Raw genomic sequence first — 16,788 nt, 5'->3', positions numbered from 1 at the left:
CCAGCACAGCATCCATGCTGAAAGCTAACAGAAAGACATTGCAACACGGTTGGCAAATGTTGGTATAGGGTTGTTTACGACCTTGGGTTTAGATCCAAAATCATGAAGACAGGCCAGTTAGAGCTGCAAACCTCTCCAAGTTGGACCACCTCCATGTCGAACTTTGGGAGCTTTGGCCGTTGTGCCTTTCCTGTGTTTCTGGAGGAGTTTGTGTGAAGATAGTGAACGCTGGCTTGAAAGGCACTGAGAAAATGGAGGTCAGGAAGGAACTGACAGCAGCTATTGCGGTTTGGGATTTGGGGAATCCATTTTTGTTTTATCTTCCTGCAGTGGAGAGCACAGTTCTCTTTATAGGATTGTCCCAGGGTATTTTTATCTAAGGGGGTACCTGGACCACATGTATCTAAGTCACTGCTGGTGGCATTTATTTTCCTACTTGCTTCCTGTGATGCATTGTTGGTTTTCTGATTTCTGTATTGGTTTTTTTGTTTCTTTGTTTTGTTTTTTCTCCTAAGGTCCTAAATTCCATTGCTGGACAGATTTGTCTCCCATATGGGAGTAGAGAGTAGTGTTCTCTTGAATCCTTCAGGACTCAATGCATATCTCATGAATGATTATTGCAGAGAACCGACACAAAGAACAAAATTGTGCCTTACGTTCACAATATCAGGAATCCTGAAGTTGTCAACAAAGTTGAAATCACAGATAGAATTGAGAACATAACTGCTATACCGGGTTGGACCAAAGCACTTTTTGTCAGTATGCAAAGTGCGTGCTTGGGGACTAGAATAAAAACAGGCATATAATTATGTAATATGTCTAAAAGTAGTTATATCATAAAGCATATGCTTTTCCCCAGAAAGTTCTCCCGGCCTCCACTGATTTATAGCTCAAGGACTTTTCTGTATTCGTATTTAATAGTTCTTACTAGATTCCTCTTCCACTAATCTATCCAACAGGTTTTTGAACCCAAATAAAATGCTGAGCATCCACAGCCACATGGGGCAAAGGGTCCCACCATTAAATATGGATTGTGCAAAAAATTGTCTCTTTTGTTCTGAATAGCTCATTTCGTTGGCTGCCTCCTGGTTCTTTTATGGGAGAAAAGCGTGGTAGTTTCCTAGTTGTTTTCTCCATGACTGTCATGATTCTCTGTGTGCTCTATCACATACAGCCTCTCAGTTATCACTTTTCCATGTTGAAGAGCCCCAGTCTCTCTAGTCATTTCTTCAGTGGAAAACATTCACGCAGACATTTAGTCACCCCATTACCCATTTCGTATCCTTTTCAGTCTTACTAACTCTTGTTTGATTTCTGTGGGATTAGAACGGCACGTGGTATTTAAGGTGATATTTCTGAAGAACATGGGGATTCCCTGTTTTATTTTCCATCCTTTCCTTAATAATTACAAATACTTGTGGAGTTTTTTGTTCTTGTTTATTTTTTTGTTGTTGTTGATTTGTCCACTACTAAGCACTCAGCTGATGTTTCTCTAAAATTTATTTTAGAACCTGAAGATTGTATTCCTAAGTTCCTGGACCCCAGCCTTGAATATGTAAAATTCAAATTGTCACTTCACATTTATCCATCCTGCATTTCATCTGCTGTTTTAGCAACTGGTAAAATTGTTTTTTTCTGCACCTTGTCTTTGTTAAAGACAGGAAGCTCTACAGGAAGACAACTTTGCAACCTCAGTATCTTGCTTTTCAGACTGTTTTGTATTAAGTAGCACGGGCCCTGGCATGGATACCTGTGACACTCTACTTCATGACTCCCTTTTGCTGTGAAAACTTTTGTTTTCTTTATTTGTAGTAAAACAACAACAACCACAACAACCAACACCTCTCTTTTACTTTAGTCCATTATTTGCCATGTAAAAGCCTTTCCTTTTGCCTGTGGTAGCACAGAAAACCCAGAACTAGTCAACCTACATTACCTGGATTATAGAAAGAATTTGACAAAATTTCAACCCTAAATATCTTGTAGTCTATGTGTTTATTGAGGTGCTTTCAAAGGAAGTGGGGAAGGACCCCAAACTACTTAATCTGTAAAAATAACTTTCTTTTACAAAAGCACTAATGTGTAAGATTTATTCGCTAGGTTGCTGGTGCTTTATTCACTGATCTTGTGCAGTACAGAGGTTGGCTTTCCTACTCCGTACTCCAGTACCTCCTGGGACCTTTGTTAGAAACTAGTATGGCTAAAACAGTTTTAGTCAGGAGGCTTGAGGAATATTCTGACTTGGTACAAAGCTTGTCTTATACTAAGGTTGTTTTTGTTGGGGTATCACTGTAGAGCTACCTAACACTGTGCTTCTGTATAAATATTAAACCTTGGCATCAGTCATGGCAAGGTAATTCATATTGCTGTTGATTTATCAAGAAATATTTTTTTTACCCTATATGTTTTTAACTTTTCCAGATATTCCTTTGGACTTCTAAGAGCTGAACTTGGCTGTCAGTATGGTCCTTGCTCGTGTCACCTCCAGTTTCTGGTGGCATTTAGAGTCCCTATGGTGTTTATAGCAAGACTTCAGTTAAAGTAGCTTTTGGGAACATGTACTTTCACTCTTAAAGCATTATTTTTTGGTACTGTGGTGTGATATTGGCACTGAAGATCACTCATATGTCTTGTTTTACTAGGTATTGTAGGTATGTAGGTAAAGACCACCTTTGTTCTCAAAACGTTCAATCTCATAAAGTGAGTCCACAGGGCAAGAGAAGAAAGTTTTGCTTGCTCCGTTTTACGTTTAAAGAACTAAATTATAAACTGAAATGGCTTACCCAAGGAGCATACAAAAACAGTGACAAAACCATGAACTGAAAGTGCGTCTCCCGACTCGAAAATCAGCAATATATCTGTGACTGCTTCTTTCACGGAAACTTCACAATGTTTTCAGTTGGGCCATTTCCTTCTGAAGCCTAAACTCTTTCAGCAGAGGAGATGCTAGGAGTACCTGGAAATGGAGGGAAGGGCTTATCTCCGGGTTTGTTTGTTTTGTTCTTCTGTTAAAAGCTTTCTGTTAAATGGTCATATGTGATTACTGTAATTCTCAAAGCTTACGTACAGGCAGTATGTTGATTTCTTAGTGGCATCAGTGGATTTTAACTGCATCAGGTAAAGGCAGCCTGGCACTAACTAGTATTGGTGATTCCGATTAGCGTAAATTGTCATTTCTTCATGACGATTACTCAGCTATACTGCCTTCTGGCAACACTTTTTTTTTCAAGAGTTAGATTTGTCTCCCTGGTTTGAAAGAAGGGTGTCTAGCAGTACCCTTTTTTAAAGATAATAGAGCTTTTGCGATATGTGTGGTGTGACAGAGTTGTCTTTCTCTCTCGTACACATCATGACCATAAGTTTTGTAACTGCCAAGTCATATCTTTTGTGCTTGTTGATAATGCTTTGAGGGCCACATTGAATCTTTCCTTCTGAGATGTATCAAAAGGACTACAGAGGTTTTAGAAGAGTAGAAATCCTATCAGCTACGATAGAAATCAGTCAGCCCCAGTGGGGAAACCCTACTTGACAAAGTTAGAAGAGCATTTGGAGAAGAACAAAGATAGTTAAAACTATTCAGTTGAAGCTACAGAACAGGCCTAAACTTTGCAAAGTTACTATAGTGTTGATTTGCTGAGAAAAACAAGTCCAGGGGAAAGAAAAACAACTTCTTTCTGGTCTTTAACAATCATAAATCTGTAAGGAACAGAGAATTTCAGATTATGTTGTTCTTGCTGCCACCTCTCCTTTTTGATGTCTTTTTGTGGCTTGCTCTCCTTCCCTTTCATGTCTTTTATTGATATGCTTTTGACATCAGCATTGAATTTTTGTTAAGCATCACTTCTTCTAGATATGTTGTTTTCACTTATGGATTTTTTTCACTTGTTGCTAAACTATACACTTCTTTCCTACAGTTGCATTTGCTAAAACTATTCTTTTGTAATGTTTCTTAGAATCCATGTATTTTTTGGTTAGCAACATCCCTTTCTCATCTGTCTGCTATATATGGATGAAGGACAAAGATCATGATTAGGGGCTTTTCTGCTTCTGCTTTATTACCTTGATTACAAGCTCACCAGTTAACTAATGTTGCTAGATAAATATGCTTGGTGACTTACAGGTGTGTAGAAACCTTACACGCCTTAAACACGGATAATCAAGAGCAGCGAAGCCATCAATGTCTCGCCAGTGTTCTTAGAAACTAGGATTTAATGAGTCAGAGGAGCTCAAGTAGCAGTCTAAAGACATTTGTTCTGAAGTTCCTCTACTGCCCTTAGGAGCAAAACCTGTGAGATTCATATCACCTTTTACTCTCGTTTTAGTCATTTAGTTTCATGCAAGACCGGTTCCACAATGGGTTTGAAAGAAGTAGCACTTGTCTCTCCCAGTATGGCTTCCCGGTGCTTTTTTTCTGAGGATTACCTGTGAGGAAATCAGAAGGGCCCAGCTCAAGCCTTTTGTCATACAGCCAGACATGCATATCCCCAGATGTTTCTTCCAAGTTTTCTTTTTTGTTATTATCTGCAGACAGCAGAAGGGTGCTGTACAGATGGGCCTAAAGACATAGGATGCACTTCAATGAGCTTATTGTCTCAGTGAAGGTGAGATAATGAAGAAGAGTTTTCCAAGAGGGTGATTTTTCCATTTCTTCAGTTAAGCAGTTCAGGACTGAAAGACTACACAGGTTTGTTCTTTTTTTTTTTTTTCCCCTCTGTCTTATCCCTCATCTCTCCATATTCCATTGTTGAGGGACTGCATGCAAAGGACATAATGACTTGAACCCATTTGCTATGTAGTAACCTTAAACAGACAGCCTTGCCTCTATGAATGGCAGCCTTATTTGGAAAAAATTAAAATTAAAAAAAAAAATCCAGAATTTGAGTACTAGAAAAGAAAATGATGATATTTGCCTAAAACCAAAAACCATATATATTCTTGCTTCTGAGATTCAACACTTTTGAAAGTATAGTCTAAACAGGGTTACTGAAATATTAAAGAAATATATATATTTCAGGAGCATGGAAGCACCATACTTATGCATCTGTTCTGCATGTAACTGAAAGAAAGGCGCTGAAGCTAAAAGTACATTTTTTTAACCTTATTCAAATTCTTTTTTTTCCGTCAGATGCTTAAAACTTGCATTTTTTCATGTCTTTTGCAGTTACTAGGCAGTGTTGCAGACTTATTTTTATCATGTGTATTTTGGTGTACTCGGCCTCTGTGATTGGGGATGTGCACACTCATACTTGTTTTTATGAGTTTAGAGCTAATCTCATCACTTTGAAACTTGAGTCATGTTTTGTGTGTATCAGAGGTTGACAACGTTGAATTGTAGTTGTTTAAAAAAAAGTGGGGAACAGTTTAGCTTCTGAGTAATACATCCAGTAGTGCTTCAGTGGCACTTGGGTGGCTTGAATTGGCATATTACTAGACCAACCTTATCCTAGGTCCTAGTCTGGACTGTGAAGATGCCATAATCTTTCACTTTATTTTAGTGAATCTGAAGCTTGTCAGTGATAGATTTGTAGTTCAAAAGAGAAGGCACTGAGGTAGCAGGGAATTGCTGGGAAGAGGAAGAAATGTCGTTAAAATGTTCTTCCAGGGCCAGATTCTTGTACTTTCTGTTGGGCAGCTAGGTTGCTGTCAACGTGGGGTTTTGAGTTTCTCTTGTTTGAGTGTTTTCTTTGTTTTCCCTCTGGATAATTTAATGTCAGCTTAACCTAGCGTAACAGGAAGCTATCTCAGAACCAACCAATTTAAGCTCCCTTATGTTGACCTTGATGGTTGGTTGGTCTTTGTATTGAGACGTCTTGTGGTTACTACACCCTGTTACTTCTTTCTCTTGATATTAGGTTAATAGTTTTCTTTGAATAGTTTTTGCCATTCCATCTGGTTTCTGTTAATAGCTAATTTTGTTGTTTCTTGTCATCAGATTCTCTCTTGCTGTCTAATGGAAAATTAATGTTTTGTGACTCATTGGGGTGCTTGTTTTATCTTGATTGCCATTCACTGGTTAGCATTACGACTTTGAAAGAACGATGCTCTTCCCCAAGGAAGCATTTGTCTGTCTCAGAGGGGTCAGACTAGTTTGAAGAACCAGATGTAATACCTTAGGCTATTTGAGGCACCAGCTCTGCTTTCAAATCCAGGCTGGGCCGTTGTGGTTAGGGTAATAATCCATGTGTTTTCTCTGTCTGCTTTGTCAAGGAACTAGTGTTTCTGCTAATTTTTTTTGTAATACTTTCTCCTCACGTAATTGTGGCCCTGCACCCCCTCTAGTCTGCATGAGAGCACTGACTATGCATTGTTCTCCCTAAAAATATCCTTTGTTTGAAGTCAAGTTAATATCCTGACTTCTGTTGAATCCCGGTTTCCAGGGTTATGGTCAGAGTCCATAGTAGGAGTTGACTAGCTGATTGTCTGTCTTGTAGCCTGATGTAGGTATCACAGTTGGACAGAAGCTCTTAAATATAGAAATGGTGAGCCTAACTGCAGTCATCATCCCTGAAATGACTTATTGAATGGAAAAGCTTGGAAGCTACTGGCCTCAATGGTGAAACAGTTCGCAACTGTGCGTGTTGATATTCATCAACCCTGAAGTATGAACTTTTGGTGATGTGCAATTGTTACTATACCCCGTCCTTGCTACATAAGCATTTAGCAAAAGGGGGCTTGCTCCCATTTGACTAGCTGGTTCAGGCTGCCTGTGTATTTCGACTGGAAGCATTTTTGCAATGAAAAGGCTTATTACCAATTTTTTCTTATAGCTGCAAGGGTAACAGAGATAAAAATTTGTACTTCTAAAGGTTCACAATTTAGCACAATACCTGCAGACAAGTGGCAAATACACAAGAAAAATGGCAAGAAATAAAAAGTCTGTCCATAAAGCTTATTTTGATTGGAGAACTAACACTGGCTGCACAGGACAGGGAGTTTTGTGTGGGTATAAGTTCCTGTTGCACCACATTTTTTTCCTGGCATACCTGCATTTATACAAAACAAATAGAACAAAGGCCAAATTCATATAATGCCATAGAAAAATCAAGCTAAGTACATGCAGTGATATTCTAACCCGAAAGCAGACCTGCCTCTTTCTCTCCCTCTGTCCATCCTTCCCCAAAAGGCATTTTAAAGGCATTTTGAGGAACTTTGCGTATTCTGCAAACTCAGCCTGGAAGAGTGGTGGGAGCTGGTGCTGGTTTCCCAAAGTATTCCTGAGAAGCAGCAGCTGTAGGATGGATGTTAATGTTCTCATTTCTGTAGTCCATTAACTTGAAAGTAAGCAAGGTACAACAGGGATAAGGCCATTTCTTGGATGGGAACAGCTGGAAAGGGAAATCCTCATTGACCTTTATTAGATATTTCCCCCTATCCCATGAAGAATAGTATGAAGCATGCCCTTCAGTCTACTTTTTCTTGATGCTTCAAACCATTAAGTTTCTGCAACTTGACTTTCATCAGAAGATGTACATTTCTCATCCTGAATTCAACAAATAAATGTAAGAGTTACCTTGCCGTTTAAAAAGAAAAAAGGAGGAGATTGTTTCTTTTTGTTTGTTTTACTACTCGTCAATTGTATTGTAGGCTATATTGCTTGCTGCATCCTCCTTTCACATTTTGCTCTTCTTTTTTTTATTTAAGAGATTTCACTTCTGCCATGCCGTGCCATGTAGCAGCTGCTTTTGATTTGTGGAAGCACAAGTGGAAACCTTCTCACATGTCTGACTGCAGGGAAGATGTTAACATTCTTTTCACTGAGAGGAAAAGAAAGGTGAACACAGATTATTTGAAATGAAAACAGAACATCTGCAATATCAAGAAGTGTGAATTTAACAAGGAGGAAATTGTGAGGTCATGAACAGCAGTGGAAAGAGAATTTAAGTACACTTACTGTAACGCTAGCATTTTTGCAGGTTGTCCTCCATAAGAGAGGCTTCTTTACCATTTATAGGCAAGAACTAGTTTCACCGTCTGCACTTTTCTGAGGTGAGGTCTGAATATTCTATGCGATTCTTTTCAAGTGGCAAAACTGAGATTCAGGAAGGTTTAGTATCCAAGGTCATAAAGGTCTGACCACAGAAAGTGCATCTCCTGGTTCCAAAGCCTGTGGCTTGCTCAGTGGTCATCCTGAGCCTTGCTCTTATTCTAGGATGCTGTCTGGGATGCGATCAAATGAGATCAACTGCCCTGTCATTGTAAATCAGCAGACAATTCAGAACTTCTCTTTTGAGATAGTTTCTTTGACTTATATTTTACTGTATCCGTTGGGATTTGGCCTGGTTTAGAGCATTTTTTCCATTAAATGAAACAAAAATGTAGTTTTTAAGTTTATACATGCAATATACATATAAACAAATGCATGTACATGTGTATATTCATATATATGTATTTATTTTAATGCACTTGACATTAAATATGCCTAGCTGCTTTTCCTCATACCTAATACACCAGTGTCCATCCTTCTTAATGTTTGTTGTCTGGGTGTTGTAGTCATCTTTATATCTTCTTGTATTGGCATATAAGCTTTCTGAAGCAATTGAACCTTTTGCCATGTTTTATAATACCTAGCACCACAGAGTTCTGCTCTTGAATTCTGTTCTTACTTGAAAGCATCAGTTGAATTTGGCACTGTTTTCTGATTTCTAAATTGCATCCAGATAGGGTGTTCCAGTCCTGCTAGGCCCTCTGGCATTTGTAACTCTTGTTAGTGATTTTAATTTCGTATCATTCAAAGAGCAAAACTCTTGCTTCTGTAAGTATTTGTTAGAAAAGCATATTTAACTGGAAGCTAATTCTAATGCTTCACCTTTGAGGAGTGTTAGCTAGCATAAAAATAAAGTCCTCTTGGATTTAAAAATGATTACAGTCATTTTTGCTAAAGCTTACAGGAGTTTCCTTGTACCCAGGATTAGATCTTATGAAGACAGCTACATTTCTGTCCATTAAAGTTACTTGTTATAGAAGTTGCACTCCTTTATATAGTATTCCTATACCCTTTTCTTGCGTGGAATTGAAAAGTATTTCCAATTTGTTTACCAGTGGTGACAGGAAATGACACAGGATAAACCAATGTAGGTAATACAGAGATAGGAGAAAATGTCTGGTTCACGTGGTTGGAGCTGCAGCTAAGCAGAAATAAGGGTAATAAAAGGCACAAAGAAACAGAGAAAATTCAAGTGTGATATGAGCTAAGATGGTGCTGGGGCCAGTGGAGGTGGCTGAAGATGCAGCTGGTGTGGTCACGGGTTCATTTGCTTTTCTGCTTGATATATCTCATTGCTGCTGAAGAATACAAAGCAATGCTTACTTTCAGGCAGTGTTTGTGTGGGCTTTGCTGTTTCTCACCCTGTCACTATCAGAAGCAGCTCCTATCTTTTAATCCCCTTAAGCCTCTAGTCTCTCACCAAAACATGTCCCCCCTGGAATGTAATCCTCTTACTTCAGTTCCACAGTTACACTGGTTATGTATGCGTGCGTGGGAGTGCGGGCAGCAAGGCTTCTGTTCGCCAAAGGCTGAAAAAAACAAAATATCAGTATACCTAGATGAGGATTTCCAATAGAGCTGTTGTCCAAAGTACTGTCTTGAATCCCAAGATCCCAAATTCCATCTTTTTTTGGAAAAGCCTGTAGATACCTTGTGTTGTGGTGCCATGATAGTTTTACACCTTTAACAAAAAGAAGGCATCTTTTGAATGTTAGTTTATTATCTATCTGTATTAACCTCAGTTTGCTTGCTTCTATGCATGGGAATGAGGGCATGGAGTACCACCACCTGCATTCTCAAGAGCTACCATGCTTAGAGATCCAAAGGCCATTGTTCGGCAAGGGAAGTGCAAGGAGAATTTGGGATCACATTTACAAGTGAATGGGACAAGCAGTGTAAAGTTTCAAGGAGGAAGACTGGTGGGATGATTGAGACCATTCTTCTGACTTCAAGGAAGAGCTTAATAAAGTGTAGTTGTTCTTTACCAGGTGGCAGCTCTTTGGGTAAATCCCAAAGTCTGATACTCCACGTGAAAATCAATGCCCTGACGAGTTCCAGGTTGGAGACTTGTGTTCTGCTACTGAGAAAAATGAAAGAGAAATCTCAGTGACAGTCTTCTTGCTTTGGCACGGTTTCAGTATACGTAAAAGTCACCCCGTGCAAAGCAAAAGTACTGTGCAAAATACATGCAGTGTTGAGCCCCACACGTATTACTGGATACAGCTGCTGCCTGTGACACTAAGAATCATTGTGTGTAGGTGTAGGACAAGGAAGGGCAAATTTCAGAGGGCAGCAAAATTTCCCTGTGTCTAGGGTTTGTCATCTACCAAGTGACCATCACATTTGCCTTCTTCAAGATAGTCGTGTAGAGTGCAAGGGCCTGTAAATTGCAAACTGGCTTCAGCTTCCCTCTTACAGTTTATCAAGTTGTTCAGTTCTTACTTTGAGCTGCTCCCTACTGCTGTTCAGCACTAACCAACTCAAGTATTTCACTTTGGACAATAGTATTTCGTAAGAAAGGTGTTAAACATACGGTTTAGTGGAGGAGTTGTTAGTGTTAGGTCAGAGGTTGTACTAGGTGATCTTGGAGGTCTCTTCCAACCTAGATGATTCTGTGATTCTGTAAACAAGAAGCACATGCTGAAGTTTCAGCCCGGTGATCCAGCCTGATTTTTGTTGATGATTTGGGTGTGTTACTTCAATGCATACTTGCATTATGAGAGGTTCTTCCAATTTTACACCCTCTTCTTGGTATCATCCATTTTGTCCTCCATGGTGCTAGCAGCAGCTGTTATTGACAAACCCCGCAAGAAAAGTATTAAATTGTGTGGTTTTTTTTTCTGATTGTGTTCTTAGAGAAAAAGACATTTGTCCCTTTGAACTCTTGCTTTTGTAATTTACCGTTCTGCTCTACTACGTTGTTCTTAGCTGAAGGACAACACTGCCTGTTTCACTGCTTTTAGGAGCTTTGAATTTTGTCCAGCTGTTTTCTTCCCTTCCATGTGCTGAATGAGAGGTCACAAGGGAGGCTTATTTAGAGCCTACAGGGAGCATTTCAAAGGAGCCACAGGCTTTTTCCAGACCTTGTATTTATATATCCCCATCTCCCTAATTTGAGGGTTATTAAAAATTCATCGGTTAAGTTTTGCAGATAGATGTCATAACTACAAGGCCAAGCTGTACCGTGTGACCTTCCTCTGATCTGTTTTTCAATGGGTTCCCTTTCAAGGTGCCCATCCTTCCTGCCTTTGTCTCAGAGTAGGTTTCAGTTGTTTGTGCTGCTTGTTTTGTTCCTGGAATCCCTGCTCGCTAGTCTCAGGTCTTGCCTGACCTAACGAATAATTTAATTTAATTAATGAATTTCCTCCTGGATGCCTGTGAGAAAACAATTTCTTCAAAACAAAGCGCTTAGGTATAGGATTGTGATAGAGAAGTAGAGGGTTAAAATGCAAAGGACCCAGCATAAACAATATCTAACCCTTAGTCTTTCCTTGTAAATTTAGATCAGTCTTATTCACCTTTTCTAACTGTCTGTGTTTAGAAACACAGAACTGGGAATCTCCAATATGGAAGCCTGAATTTGGACCAGGATGTTCTTGAGTCTTCATGCTTTTAGGTCTTTGTATTTTGGAACAGAGTCCAGTTGTTCTTGCAGGTTGCATCCACATCCCATGCTGCTGTTTCATCAGTCTAACTGCCTGCACTGCAAGATGCAGCTCAGCAGCATCTAATACTTCCCCCTGCTCTTTCGCCTCTCCCTGAGGTGGTAATCTGGCCAAATCATCTATTTCATCTTTTAAAGAATGACTGTACATGATCTAATTTCTCTTTTTCACTGTGTGTCTGCTGAAAGACCCATTTAAAACTAAAATCTCAGGAAGAATTTTGACATCTTGTTGACGTCTAGATAGGCAATATTGTTTGTCTGTGTTTTGGCCTTTAAGAAACATAAATTTCCAAATCAGCAGTTACTTATTCTTCAACCTCCTGGAAAATACTTCATTGCAAACCAGAAGGATAGTATTCTCATTCTGGGATAATTTTATCTTTTGTATCTTTAAAAGTAAGAGGAATCAAAAAGAGATGTTTTTATATATATATATATATATATATATATATATATATATATGTATGTATGAAAGTTTTCAATCAGAACTTAGTTGTAATGGAATCAGCAAACACTGTCAGTGTGATCCCTGGGGCATAAAAGCTTACAATCCGAGGATCCTACCCCAAGCGTGAATCCTCTCTGTTGGATTCTAGAGCCCATGGTGAGCCCCTTCCTTTATTGTTTCAGTTTCTCATTAGCTCAATTACAAGCATAGAGCCTAACAGAAAACTTTACATCCTTAGCAGTCGGACTATGTATTTTCAGAAGGTACACAGAAATGCCTTTAGCCATTTAGCAGTTCTTTGTACCCTTACAAAGAAGTTACTTCTAAAAACTACAAAAGGTATTTTAATAAAATCTATTATCTTCTACAGCAACTGCAGATTTCATAGATGTACAATATGATTTCCACAGATAACAAATGCGTACAGCAGTGAACAAAGAAAGTTTGAAACTAGTTTTTAAAACCTAGCTTTGGTGGGGGTAAATTTAAAGGCAGCTTGACAAAAGCAAATCATATAAGCTAATACACTTTTTCTGAAAACTTTGCTGCAATTTCCTGTGACAAAAACTGCCCTAGCTCAAAGCTCTCGGGAATGAAGGACAGGAGATTTACTATGAATATGAGACTTATTTATAACCCTTTCCCCTTAGGAAATAAACTTTAGAAAACGCTCTGTCAGCGCCTGTGCAAGAATGCGGTACGGTCCCCGATAGGTCAGGCAGCACTCTGACAGCTGCAGCTCATTTTCTGTTTCATGTGAATAAATGCGAGAGGCAGAGGAGCCCAGTGAAGTGAATTGTTTAATACTGCTCACATAACATCAGGATTTTTGAGCTGATGCGCATGTGTTTCCATAAAATAAATTTTGAAACCAAGCAGGATTTTACTGGAACTGGAGCATGAGAGCTGAGGAATAAAATGAGTAAATGTCTTCAGTTAAGTGGAAAAGCTTCTATTTCAATAGGCTAATGGCCCTGAGATTTTATTTTAGCAGAAAATGCAGGCGTTCCTGGGACTGCGGTGATAAATTTAGTTCTTACGCAGCTGCTGGCATTCAGCTCATTCAGCAGGCACACAAAAACCTCAGCCCTCCTCATTAGTCTGTGACGGCTCTGAAGTTTCCCAACTGGGTGAAGAGCAGTGCTCTTTTGGAGGGCTTCCTCTGCAGCCGGCAAGTTTTGCTCATCTCTCGTCTGATTGCCTACAGTCTTCCGCTGTAATCTGACACGATGATTTTAGGATGACAGTGATGGGAAACGAGGACGCCTACACGGAGCGTCCCTTTCTCAGTTACGACAGCCCTGCACAGGAGTGGTACTTAGAGAAGCTCTGAGCACCATGCTGCCTGTTCACACCACCTGCTCATACAACTTCATTCCTTTGCTTCCTGTTTGCTGGCCTTTAGGTTATCTGCTCTGCTCTGCTGGGTCACTGGGCTCGTCCCTGCTTTATTTAGCTCCGTTGGCTGCAGCACTACTCAGTGTTAGCAGTGCACAGGCGTACGTTCCTGTGTGGGGTTCCTGTTTCTACCAGCTGAACGTCAAGCAAATGTAGATTTCCATGTGCAAGGTAAACACGTTTTTCTAGCTAGCTCCCGCTGCAGTTTCTTTCTCTGTTCCTCATGCTGTAAGGCAAGTCAGTATTTATGAAGTACTCTAGGTCCCAATGTGCTAGGGTGTGCCTAACGCCAGTTGCAGTTTCTGAAATACTTTGTTTCGGATCAGGATGTTGGTCATGGCTCAGTCCAAGTCTCCCTGAAACCAGCGGGATTTCTTGTTGGCTTCAGTGGGACCACTACATCTACATGGAGAGTTGGTTTGTTGCATCTTCCAGGAAATAATGCTCGATAAGCCACGACAAGTGTATGTGTCTTAGTCTGCAATAACTGACTTGCATCACCTGCTTTCTGGTGTTCTTCTGAAGGTGTGGGATACAGCTGTGATGTCTAGTTACTTAGCGGCATGTATTTTCTTCATCTTATTTATTTAATTTCTTTTTCAATAATACGTTGCTTCAGCTGTCCTCATATAAAGGCTTGTCTATACTGTTGTTCACCCCAATTGTTTGTTGCTCTGAATTCTGCGTTTCTGCCATAATATCTCTCTGTTGATACCTGCTCATATCAACAGAGGCTGATCTCCAGACCTGATCGCATTATTGGTGGAATTTCCATCAACTTCCATAAAGCCATGATTTAATCTCTAGTGACCATACACAAGTTGGCTTGCCTTGTTTTTTATACTGGTTTTAATATTCATTTCCACTCATTCTTTCTCTGTGCTGGCATTTTGTTGTCTGTGTTGACTGCTGCTACGTTTTGAAGAGAGGGAAGATCTGGTAAGGTCTCCTTTTTCAAGAAGCACTACTGCTGAATACAGAACGAAAAAAAGATGTCCCTGACAGAATGGGGCTGATCATTTTGCTTTCCGTGCCTTCATGGAAGAATATCATTTTATTCTGTATGACAATACCATCTCTTTTTTCTTCAGTAACATCTTTAAACAAAAAGTTGACCTTCCTAAGCAAACATAAGTCTCCTGTAGGATTTTTTCATCCTGTTTTCCTACTCAGAAATGATAAGCATAACTCGGAGGCAAAGTATCAAGAATTTAGAGAATCTAAATCTCCTGAGTGCTTGTCTTCCTCCCAAAAGACTTCTGTAATCAATTTTCATTTGTGGGCATAAGCTGTTGAGACAGATGTAGGAGAAAAAGTGGGAACATGACGTATGCATATCCCAGTGATCAATACCAGTAAACTGGATAGCATCGGCTGTTAGGTAGGCACAGATCTAGGTGATGTTAACTGATCTGCAGATAGATGCTGAATTCTTGTCCTGCTCCTATATCAGGGACCAGTTTAATGAGTGTTATATATAGGAAAGAAAAACAGAACACATCAAAATTCTGCTTCTGTCCTTTTCTTTCCCTTCATTTTTGTTATTTTTCCCCTTGATATCTTGGATGTGTGGTGATGTACTTTGCCTATCCCTGCTGTATGATTGGAAGGTAACCAGAATCGGCCGGATTTTCTCCTGTGAATCACAGGTCCTGAGCATCCTTTGCATGACAAAGTGCCAGAATATCTGCTTGCAGATGAACAATGAAGTATTTCTCAGCGCAACCCACATTTACCAATTTCTGAAACTTGTTTATTTGTGACTCCTGGGAACTCAGCACTCTGAATTCCCTTAATGTTGCTAAATATGTTGATGTTTCAAGTGCAGCACCCTGACTGTTGGTCTGAAGTAAATGAGTACAGATTTTTAGGCTACAGAAGGAGTAAGTACATTTACAGCATGTTATATCTTCTGGGTTTAGGGAGAGACTGCTGTGTAGCTTTCTCTGGGCATGTACTGCTTGCCTGCATCCCAAAGCATCAGGCTAGTCCCAAGCGAGACCAACTGTGATTGCCTGACAATGTGATGGGTATGAAGTGCTCTTGGGTTACTGGCTGAAGTAGTCTGCTGCACCTAAACAGTTATTTGCTTTGTTCCTTGTATACAGCGGCTGTGCTTTCAGGAAGGAGAGGGTAGTTGGCTGTGCGTGTGTGCTTGGTGTAGGTCTTTTTAGTTATTATTAAGTTTTAACATGAAAACCTTAATGTGTGTGTGCATTCACAGGTGCACATGTATGTTCTTAAAATGATTGGGGGTAAATAATCACTTGCACCTCAATTTCTGGCATGATTAGCTAGGAGCTCTGAACTGGTCGCTTGATACAACTTTTATTAGCACAATTTTGTTTTGAGGTTATTGTTCTGCAATTTGAATGTGCTACCATTTCAATGATGAGCATACCTTTTCTCTCAGCTTAGTCTAGACATCTTTCCTTCCAGAGAGTCGTTTTCCTTAACTAGTTATGATTTATTTATATAAGGATGGTTAAATGTGTTTGTTTGTTTGTTTTCTCTTAGATGATATGTGTACTCTTTCACCTTACAAACTACTGTTAAAAACAATTTGCTTAAAACTCTCCAAAACATTACAGGTCAGATTTTTACAATGATTTCACTGTACCAGTGTTTGGCTAAATAACTTTAGTGGGCTCTGTAGGGCCCAGTTCCTCATTTAGCTAAATTTGTGTGGTTGTTTAACACTGAGTTTGAAATGCTGTGGTTCAGAATATTTTGCAAACTGCACTGATAAAAATGGGAAGATGAAATTTCAGGCAAAACCAAGCTGGTATGTAATGAGTAGGTATTACTAAATAGGGCTGATACCTACAAGTTCTCTTTCAAGAGCTTTTTGTTGCATGTTTTTGGCCGTATCATGTTAAATATTACCAAAAATATCCTAAATGCTTTCTCAATGTCATTTTTGGGAGGTTCCACAGGATTAGCAAACTGTGCAACCGAGCATGGGGAACGTGTGGTATCATGCACGTAAACAACTGAACATGCAAAGTTAAGTAGACACTGAGAAAGTCCAGCTCTTCTGAGAGTTGATGTGGGCTGCAGTCTCCCTATGTCTGTTGGCAGCTTAAGAAATTAGAAATTATCAGTTGCCTAGAGGGTTTTTTAATTTGTGAATGTTTAAAATTGTCGATTGCTTTGGCATATTGACGTGTTTAGTGTACCATGAGAATTCCAGTAGTTGCATTAAGTGCATTTACTCTACAAAAGACAGTATGTTATCCCTTTTAATCTGTTCATAATTGCTGGCTTCTTGTGTTTGTATCCCTCTTTCTG

The 16,788-nt window shown here is 39.5% G+C and overlaps 1 protein-coding gene across 10 annotated transcripts in view; it reads left to right on the top strand.

The window, feature by feature from the left end:
• The window catches only part of MARCHF8 (membrane associated ring-CH-type finger 8), a 95,558-nt gene that overhangs the window by 47,200 nt on the left and 31,570 nt on the right, over positions 1-16,788 (top strand). The window contains exons 2-3 of one of the 10 annotated variants that reach the window (XM_080597141.1): positions 4,528-4,684; positions 7,642-7,771. The exons of 6 other annotated variants lie outside the window; for them this stretch is intronic. In XM_080597141.1, coding sequence (XP_080453267.1) covers positions 7,658-7,771 — 114 coding nt within the window. In that variant the 5' untranslated portion in view covers positions 4,528-4,684; positions 7,642-7,657. Of the gene's footprint in view, positions 1-4,527; positions 4,685-7,641; positions 7,772-12,122; positions 13,669-16,788 lie in introns of those variants that run through there. 3 more of the 10 variants (XM_080597147.1, XM_080597139.1, XM_080597146.1) reach the window with 3 other exon arrangements.

Source organism: Anser brachyrhynchus, assembly GCF_964034855.1.
Source record: "Anser brachyrhynchus genome assembly, chromosome: 6".
Taxonomy (NCBI): domain Eukaryota; kingdom Metazoa; phylum Chordata; class Aves; order Anseriformes; family Anatidae; genus Anser; species Anser brachyrhynchus.
This window is presented reverse-complemented; position numbering and strand designations above follow the sequence as displayed.